This window comes from Astyanax mexicanus, chromosome 8, assembly GCF_023375975.1.
Source record: "Astyanax mexicanus isolate ESR-SI-001 chromosome 8, AstMex3_surface, whole genome shotgun sequence".
NCBI lineage: Eukaryota > Metazoa > Chordata > Actinopteri > Characiformes > Acestrorhamphidae > Astyanax > Astyanax mexicanus.
Window position 1 is genome coordinate 28491194 of NC_064415.1, and position 10347 is coordinate 28501540.

General features: G+C 36.5%; 1 protein-coding gene across 1 annotated transcript in view; it reads right to left on the reverse strand.

The window, feature by feature from the left end:
- The window catches only part of LOC103044661 (ADAMTS-like protein 1), a 208531-nt gene extending 199634 nt beyond the window's left edge, over positions 1–8897 (reverse strand). Inside the window, exon 1 of the mRNA XM_022678288.2 lies at positions 8150–8897. Within this exon, the coding sequence (XP_022534009.2) occupies positions 8150–8218 (69 nt within the window). The 5' untranslated portion in view covers positions 8219–8897. The remainder of the gene's footprint in view (positions 1–8149) is intronic.
- Positions 8898–10347: the final 1450 nt, after the last annotated feature.

Below are 10347 nucleotides of genomic sequence, written 5' to 3' on the forward strand. Positions count from 1 at the left end.
TTTTAATCTTGGGCCAGACCAAATACACATGATCTGAAGAGTACTAGTCTTCTTCTTTAAGGAAAACCTGGAATTAGCCTGGCCCGAGCTGATTTTATACTTTAAAATTAACTGGCAACGTGGCCTACCGATCCATAATGCACAAAAAAATTGAATATAAAGCTGATGTTCTAGTGTGATTTTGAAGGACTTTTTAATCTTGGGCCAGAACAAATACACATGATCTGAAGAGAACTAGTCTTCTACTTTAAGGAAAACCTGGAATTAGCCTGGCCCAAGCTGATTTTATACTTTAAAATGAACTGGCAACATGGTATAACGAGCCATAATGCACAATTTTTTTTATGTAAAGCTGATGTTCTAGTGTGATTTTGAAAGACTTTTTCATCTTGGGCCAGACCAAATACACATGATCTGAAGAGTACTAGTCTTCTTCTTTAAGGAAAACCTGGAATTAGCCTGGCCCGAGCTGATTTTATACTTTAAAATGAACTGGCAACATGGAATAACGATCCATAATGCACAAAAAAATTTAATATAAAGCTGATGTTCTAGTGTGATTTTGAAGGACTTTTTAATCTTGGGCCAGAACAAATACACATGATCTGAAGATTACTAGTCTTCTACTTTAAGGAAAACCTGGAATTAGCCTGGCCCGAGCTGATTTTATACTTTAAAATGAACTGGCAACATGGAATAACGATCCATAATGCACAAAAAAATTTAATATAAAGCTGATGTTCTAGTGTGATTTTGAAGGACTTTTTAATCTTGGGCCAGAACAAATACACATGATCTGAAGATTACTAGTCTTCTACTTTAAGGAAAACCTGGAATTAGCCTGGCCCAAGCTGATTTTATACTTAAAAATGAACTGGCAACATGGCATACCGATCCATAAGGCACAAAAAACTTTAATATAAAGCTGATGTTCTAGTGTGATTTTGAAGGACTTTTTAATCTTGGGCCAGAGGAAAACCTGGAATTAGCCTGGCCCGAGCTGATTTTATACTTTAAAATGAACTGGCAACATGGAATACCGATCCATAAAGCACAATTTTTTTATGTAAAGCTGATGTTCTAGTGTGATTTTGAAGGACTTTTTCATCTTGGGCCAGAACAAATACACATGATCTGAAGAGTACTAGTCTTCTACTTTAAGGAAAACCTGGAATTAGCCTGGCCCGAGCTGAATTTAGACTGCACAATTAATTGGCAACATGGCAGCACAAAAAAAATATTATTTAAAGCTGATATTCCAGTATGATTTTGGACTTTTTTTTCAGACCAAATACACATGAGATGAAGTGTTCTGGTATTCTCAAAATCAATGCTTTATATTCATTATTTCTGTGCAAAATGGCTTTCATGTCATGTTGCCAGTTCATTTTAAAGAATAAAATCAGCTCGGGCCAGGCTAATTCCAAGTTTTCCTTAAAGTAGAAGACTAGTTCTCTTCAGATCATGTGTATTTGTTCTGGCTCAAGATTAAAAAATTCTTCAAAATTGTACTGGAACAGTGGCTTTTTTTGTGCAAAATGGCTCGTTATACCATGTTGCCAGTTCATTTTAAAGTATAAAATCAGCTCGGGCCAGGCTAATTCCAGGTTTTTCTTAAAGTAGAAGACTAGTACTCTTCAGATCATGTGTATTTGTTCTGGCCCAAGATGAAAAAGTCCTTCAAAATCACACTAGAACATCAGCTTTACATAAAAACAATTGTGCATTATGGATCCGTATTCCATGTTGCCAGTTCATTTTAAAGTATAAAATCAGCTTGGGCCAGGCTAATTCCAGGTTTTCCTTAAAGTAGAAGACTAGTACTCTTTAGAACATGTGTATTTGGTCTGGCCCAAGATGAAAAAGTCCTTCAAAATCACACTGGAACATCAACTTTACATAAAACATTGTTTATTATGGCTCATTATACCATGTTGCCAGTTAATTTTAAAGTATAAAATCAGCTTGGGCCAGGCTAATTCCAGGTTTTCCTTAAAGTAGAAGACTAGTACTCTTTAGAACATGTGTATTTGGCCTGGCCCAAGATGAAAAAGTCCTTCAAAATCACACTGGAACATCAACTTTACATAAAACATTGTTTATTATGGCTCATTATACCATGTTGCCAGTTCATTTTAAAGTATAAAATCAGCTCGGGACAGGCTAATTCCAGGTTTTTCTTAAAGTAGAAGACTAGTACTCTTCAGATCATGTGTATTTGTTCTGGCCCAAGATTAAAAAGTCCTTCAAAATCACACTAGAACATCAGCTTTATATTAAAGTTTTTTGTGCCTTATGGATCGGTAGGCCATGTTGCCAGTTCATTTTAAAGTATAAAATCAGCTCGGGCCAGGCTAATTCCAGGTTTTCCTTAAAGAAGAAGACTAGTACTCTTCAGATCATGTGTATTTGGTCTGGCCCAAGATTAAAAAGTCCTTCAAAATCACACTAGAACATCAGCTTTAAATTAAACTTTTTTGTGCCTTATGGATCGGTATGCCATGTTGCCAGTTCATTTTGAAGTATAAAATCAGCTCGGGCCAGGCTAATTCCAGGTTTTCCTTAAGGTAGAAGACTAGTTCTCTTCAGATCATGTGTATTTGGTCTGGCCCAAGATTAAAAAGTCCTTCAAAATCACACTAGAACATCAGCTTTATATTCAATTTTTTTGTACATTATGGATCGATATTCCATGTTGCCAGTTCATTTTAAAGTATAAAATCAGCTCGGACCAGGCTAATTCCAGGTTTTCCTTAAAGAAGAAGACTAGTTCTCTTCAGATCATGTGTATTTGTTCTGGCCCAAGATTAAAAAGTCCTTCAAAATCACACTAGAACATCAGCTTTAAATTAAACTTTTTTGTGCCTTATGGATCGGTATGCCATGTTGCCAGTTAATTTTAAAGTATAAAATCAGCTTGGGCCAGGCCAATTCCAGGTTTTCCTTAAAGAAGAAGACTAGTTCTCTTCAGATCATGTGTATTTGTTCTGGCCCAAGATTAAAAAGTCCTTCAAAATCACACTACAACATCAGCTTTATATTCAATTTTTTTGTGCATTATTGATCGGCAGGCCATGTTGCCACTTAATTTTAAAGTATAAAATCAGCTTGGGCCAGGCTAATTCCAGGTTTTTCTTAAAGTAGAAGACTAGTACTCTTCAGATCATGTTTATTTGGTCTGGCCCAAGATTAAAAAGTCCTTCAAAATCACACTAGAACATCAGCTTTATATTTAGTTTTTTTGTGCATTATGGATCGGTAGGCCATGTTGCCAGTTAATTTTAAAGTATAAAATCAGCTCGGGCCAGGCTAATTCCAGGTTTTCCTTAAAGTAGCAGACTAGTTCTCTTCAGATCATGTGTATTTGGTCTGGCCCAAGATGAAAAAGTCTTTCAAAATCACACTGGAACATCAGCTTTACATAAAAAAAATTGTGCATTATGGCTCGTTATACCATGTTGCCAGTTCATTTTAAAGTATAAAATCAGCTTGGGCCAGGCTAATTCCAGGTTTTCCTTAAAGTAGAAGACTAGTACTCTTCAGATCATGTGTATTTGTTCTGGCCCAAGATTAAAAAGTCCTTCAAAATCACATTAGAACATCAGCTTTATATTCAATTTTTTTGTGCATTATGGCTCGTTATTCCATGTTGCCAGTTCATTTTAAAGTATAAAATCAGCTCGGGCCAGGCTAATTCCAGGTTTTCCTTAAAGAAGAAGACTAGTACTCTTCAGATTATGTGTATTTGGTCTGGCCCAAGATTAAAAAGTCCTTCAAAATCACACTAGAACATCAGCTTTAAATTAAACTTTTTTGTGCCTTATGGATCGGTATGCCATGTTGCCAGTTAATTTTAAAGTATAAAATCAGCTTGGGCCAGGCCAATTCCAGGTTTTCCTTAAGGTAGAAAACTAGTACTCTTCAGATCATGTGTATTTGTTCTGGCCCAAGATGAAAAAGTCCTTCAAAATCACACTAGAACATCAGCTTTACATAAAAACAATTGTGCATTATGGATCCGTATTCCATGTTGCCAGTTCATTTTAAAGTATAAAATCAGCTTGGGCCAGGCTAATTCCAGGTTTTCCTTAAAGTAGAAGACTAGTACTCTTTAGAACATGTGTATTTGGTCTGGCCCAAGATGAAAAAGTCCTTCAAAATCACACTGGAACATCAACTTTACATAAAACATTGTTTATTATGGCTCATTATACCATGTTGCCAGTTAATTTTAAAGTATAAAATCAGCTCGGGCCAGGCTAATTCCAGGTTTTCCTTAAAGTAGAAGACTAGTACTCTTTAGAACATGTGTATTTGGTCTGGCCCAAGATGAAAAAGTCCTTCAAAATCACACTGGAACATCAACTTTACATAAAACATTGTTTATTATGGCTCATTATACCATGTTGCCAGTTCATTTTAAAGTATAAAATCAGCTCGGGACAGGCTAATTCCAGGTTTTTCTTAAAGTAGAAGACTAGTACTCTTCAGATCATGTGTATTTGTTCTGGCCCAAGATTAAAAAGTCCTTCAAAATCACACTAGAACATCAGCTTTATATTCAGTTTTTTTGTGCATTATGGATCGTTATTCAATGTTGCCAGTTCATTTTAAAGTATAAAATCAGCTCGGGCCAGGCTAATTCCAGGTTTTCCTTAAAGAAGAAGACTAGTTCTCTTCAGATCATGTGTACTTGTTCTGGCCCAAGATTAAAAAGTCCTTCAAAATCACACTAGAACATCAGCTTTATATTAAAGTTTTTTGTGCCTTATGGATCGGTAGGCCATGTTGCCAGTTCATTTTAAAGTATAAAATCAGCTCGGGCCAGGCTAATTCCAGGTTTTCCTTAAAGAAGAAGACTAGTACTCTTCAGATCATGTGTATTTGGTCTGGCCCAAGATTAAAAAGTCCTTCAAAATCACACTAGAACATCAGCTTTAAATTAAACTTTTTTGTGCCTTATGGATCGGTATGCCATGTTGCCAGTTCATTTTGAAGTATAAAATCAGCTCGGGCCAGGCTAATTCCAGGTTTTCCTTAAGGTAGAAGACTAGTACTCTTCAGATCATGTGTATTTGTTCTGGCCCAAGATTAAAAAGTCCTTCAAAATCACACTAGAACATCAGCTTTATATTCAATTTTTTTGTACATTATGGATCGATATTCCATGTTGCCAGTTCATTTTAAAGTATAAAATCAGCTCGGACCAGGCTAATTCCAGGTTTTCCTTAAAGAAGAAGACTAGTTCTCTTCAGATCATGTGTATTTGTTCTGGCCCAAGATTAAAAAGTCCTTCAAAATCACACTAGAACATCAGCTTTAAATTAAACTTTTTTGTGCCTTATGGATCGGTATGCCATGTTGCCAGTTAATTTTAAAGTATAAAATCAGCTTGGGCCAGGCCAATTCCAGGTTTTCCTTAAAGAAGAAGACTAGTTCTCTTCAGATCATGTGTATTTGTTCTGGCCCAAGATTAAAAAGTCCTTCAAAATCACACTACAACATCAGCTTTATATTCAATTTTTTTGTGCATTATTGATCGGTAGGCCATGTTGCCACTTAATTTTAAAGTATAAAATCAGCTTGGGCCAGGCTAATTCCAGGTTTTTCTTAAAGTAGAAGACTAGTACTCTTCAGATCATGTTTATTTGGTCTGGCCCAAGATTAAAAAGTCCTTCAAAATCACACTAGAACATCAGCTTTATATTTAGTTTTTTTGTGCATTATGGATCGGTAGGCCATGTTGCCAGTTAATTTTAAAGTATAAAATCAGCTCGGGCCAGGCTAATTCCAGGTTTTCCTTAAAGTAGCAGACTAGTTCTCTTCAGATCATGTGTATTTGGTCTGGCCCAAGATGAAAAAGTCTTTCAAAATCACACTAGAACATCAGCTTTACATAAAAAAAATTGTGCATTATGGCTCGTTATACCATGTTGCCAGTTCATTTTAAAGTATAAAATCAGCTTGGGCCAGGCTAATTCCAGGTTTTCCTTAAAGTAGAAGACTAGTACTCTTCAGATCATGTGTATTTGTTCTGGCCCAAGATTAAAAAGTCCTTCAAAATCACATTAGAACATCAGCTTTATATTCAATTTTTTTGTGCATTATGGATCGTTATTCCATGTTGCCAGTTCATTTTAAAGTATAAAATCAGCTCGGGCCAGGCTAATTCCAGGTTTTCCTTAAAGAAGAAGACTAGTACTCTTCAGATTATGTGTATTTGGTCTGGCCCAAGATTAAAAAGTCCTTCAAAATCACACTAGAACATCAGCTTTAAATTCAATTTTTTTGTGCATTATGGATCGGTAGGCCATGTTGCCAGTTAATTTTAAAGTATAAAATCAGCTCGGGCCAGGCTAATTCCAGGTTTTCCTTAAGGTAGAAGACTAGTACTCTTCAGATCATGTGTATTTGTTCTGGCCCAAGATTAAAAAGTCCTTCAAAATCACACTAGAACGTCAGCTTTATATTCAATTTTTTTGTGCATTATGGCTCGTTATACCATGTTGCCAGTTCATTTTAAAGTATAAAATCAGCTTGGGCCAAGCTAATTCCAGGTTTTCCTTAAAGTAGAAGACTAGTACTCTTCAGATCATGTGTATTTGTTCTGGCCCAAGATTAAAAAGTCCTTCAAAATCACACTAGAACATCAGCTTTATATTCAGTTTTTTTGTGCATTATGGATCGTTATTCAATGTTGCCAGTTCATTTTAAAGTATAAAATCAGCTCGGGCCAGGCTAATTCCAGGTTTTCCTTAAAGAAGAAGACTAGTTCTCTTCAGATCATGTGTACTTGTTCTGGCCCAAGATTAAAAAGTCCTTCAAAATCACACTAGAACATCAGCTTTATATTAAAGTTTTTTGTGCCTTATGGATCGGTAGGCCATGTTGCCAGTTCATTTTAAAGTATAAAATCAGCTCGGGCCAGGCTAATTCCAGGTTTTCCTTAAAGAAGAAGACTAGTACTCTTCAGATCATGTGTATTTGGTCTGGCCCAAGATTAAAAAGTCCTTCAAAATCACACTAGAACATCAGCTTTAAATTAAACTTTTTTGTGCCTTATGGATCGGTATGCCATGTTGCCAGTTCATTTTAAAGTATAAAATCAGCTTGGGCCAGGCTAATTCCAGGTTTTCCTTAAAGTAGCAGACTAGTTCTCTTCAGATCATGTGTATTTGTTCTGGCCCAAGATTAAAAAGTCCTTCAAAATCACACTAGAACATCAGCTTTATATTCAATTTTTTTGTGCATTATGGATCGTTATTCCATGTTGCCAGTTCATTTTAAAGTATAAAATCAGCTTGGGCCAGGCTAATTCCAGGTTTTCCTTAAAGAAGAAGACTAGTACTCTTCAGATCATGTGTATTTGTTCTGGCCCAACATGAAAAAGTTCTTCAAAATCACACTTGAACTTCTGCCTCATATTTTTTGAGCGCAATGGCTTTTGAAGTATAATTTTATTAAATGTATATTTAATTATTTATTGTAATATATAATTATAAATTCAGTAATTAAAATAAATATTTTACAATATACAAAATTACATTTAATACGATATTGTATATTTACATTGTTAATAAACAGATGTACTGCTTTTCTTCATTCTATCTCCTTCAGTGTTGATCTGTGAGGTGTTTAATATAAACAGCGGGTGTTTGTGAACGCTCCCTTTAGTTCACGGTGGTTCAGTGAAGCGGCAGCTGCGAATATCAAACCAACTTCAGCCGGGGAATACGAAGCTGCGAATATCGAGCCAAACGAATCTGGAGCTGCGAATATCAAACCAACTTCAGCCTCGTGATATTACAGTGTCCAGATTTTGCTGTGGTGGCGTCTCTTCTTGTAGCCTAGGCTTCATGTTAGTTTGGTTTTTGCTAGCAAAAGAACATAAATACAGTCAATTCCAGTCATGAATAAAGGAAATAAACCTTTTCTGATGCGGGATGTTTACTGTAGCCCAAGCAGTTAAAACTACATTTTCCTCAAAATTCAAAACTACTACTTCACTCTCGTAATATTGTGACTTTATTCTCGAAGTGATTTTTGTATTTGTGGACCTGAAACACCTTCGTAAATTCCAGACCAACAAATGTAGCTAATGTTTTTTTTTTCTCCAAACAAGTAAACAGAAAGAACTTATGGGTCTTACCTTAGAGGAGATTAAAGCCCACATGAAGACCTGAAGTCCTGCTGCTGCTGCTGTTCTTTTTCTCCTCATGGTAACAGTAATAGTAGTAGTAGTAGTAGTAGTAGCTCTGACAGCTTGACCGGTGCTCTCAGTGTGTGAGTAGTGGGGAAGTTCTCAGTCCTCTCAGCCTAGTGGACGGTGGAAACGTGGTTAATGTGTGGAGAAGTGCTGTGTGAGACTTTCAGCTGAGTGGAGAACCGCTCTCTGACATGACAGGGCATATTTGCCTGCAGTTTGTTGTGGCCGCGGTGCAGCACGTTGTTGCTAAATTTATGTGAGCGCGTCAGAAGAGAGAAGGGGGCTCTCCTAGCTTTTTAACACTCTTAAAGAAACAGCTTCAGCACTCATTCACTCTCTCTCACTCCCTCTCTCCTTCAGCGGAGACCCCCCTCACTCCTCTCCTCTCCTCTGGGGGCTACACTCCTGTTCCCAGCACAGTGGGCTAACTATAATAACTATAACGTCTTTCTAAACGCTTAGCTCGTTTAGCGCGTGCTAGAGGAAACAACACGAGGAGAACTTACAGGAACGTGCCGTGAGAAATTAGCCCTGCTGCTGCTGCTGCTGCTGTGTGAGGCGAGCTGCCTCTCTCTCATCTGTCCTCACTCTCTCCTCAGGGCTGTTTATGAGGAGCAGCAGGGACATTCTTCCCTGAATCAACAGCAGTCCTCCTCCTTTCACCTAAGCCGTCGTGATAAGTGACTACCTGAAGAGCACATCACATTCCAGCACCAGAAAAAAAGCAAAAGAACTAGAAGGAGAAAGTGGTGTTCTGGGTGTGTATACAGCACTGAACAAAAATAAGAGACCACTTAAAAATGATGAGTTTCTTTGATTTTACAAAATTATAAAACCTCTAAAATGTAATCAAGAGGAAGATGGATGATCACAAGCCATCAAATCAAGCTGAACTGCTTGAATTTTTGCACCAGGAGTGGCATAAAGCTATCCAAAAGCAGTGTGTAAGACTCGTGGAGGAGAACATGCCAAGATGCATGAAAACTGTGATAAAAAAAAAACAGGATTATTCCACCAAATATTGCTTTCTCAATTAACAATTTATGAATGTAAACTTGTGTTCTTTGCATTATTTGAGGTCGGAAGGCTCTGCATCTTTTGTCTAATTTCTTTACAAATAAATGTTTTAAATGACAATATTTTTATTTGGAATTTGGGAGAAATGCTGTCCTTAGTTGATAGATTAAAAACAACAATGTTCATTTTATGTATGTTTAACATATACCTAAAAATAGCCAAATCAGAGAAACTGATTTGGAAGCTGAAGTGGTCTCTTAATTTTTTCCAGAGCTGTGTATATGTTTATGTAGGGGGTTAGTGGGGTTGTATTAGCAGGATCATGTTTGTTCATGTAAAAATAAGACTCAAAGAAACTAGATTTGTAACAAGAACTTAGGTTAGGCTCGCAATTAGAGCTGGTAAAAGAAATAATTAACAGAAAATAAATCAGGGTCCCCATTATGTCCAATTGCACCTAAATGAACCAAGTCAAGAGCAGTCCTCTTTCACCTCAGCCGTTACTAGTGGTAAGTATAGTAATGAAATAAATATGATTAATGTACTAACTATCTGACTGGACAGGGCGGCAGTCATTAACTCAGAGAAAGGTAAAGAGAAGAAATTAGTTGTGATTGGATTTTAGACATAATCATTTGCCATTATATAATCAAGATGTATCACATATAATGTATGTTTTTTGTACTTCCCATTAGATGCTATAAAATGATTAGTAACAAGTATTTGGAATGGTTTTAATCCACTCAAGTAAATTCAGAACTGTATTTAAACTTTATTTATCCACTAGACAAATTTAAAGAGAAGCCATGTGAAAATCTATATATGCCATAGACACACTACAACAGTCCTACAACAGTCCTTCATTAGTAATTCAATAAGTGTGAGACGAGGATAGATGACCCTTGTTCTGAAGCTGACCTCTTACAAACAGTTTAGCACTGGTGGCAACAAAGGCATTGGCCTGATAGAAAGCTTTTTTTTAGAGGCTGCGTGCAGAACATGAGAGCAATCATTCAGAATATTGTTTATTCTTATCAGTCTGTTGATGACATGTAATGTAATTAATACTGTATAAGGGCCTTAGGGATGCTTTATTGTCAGATAAAACATATTTATTTGACAAA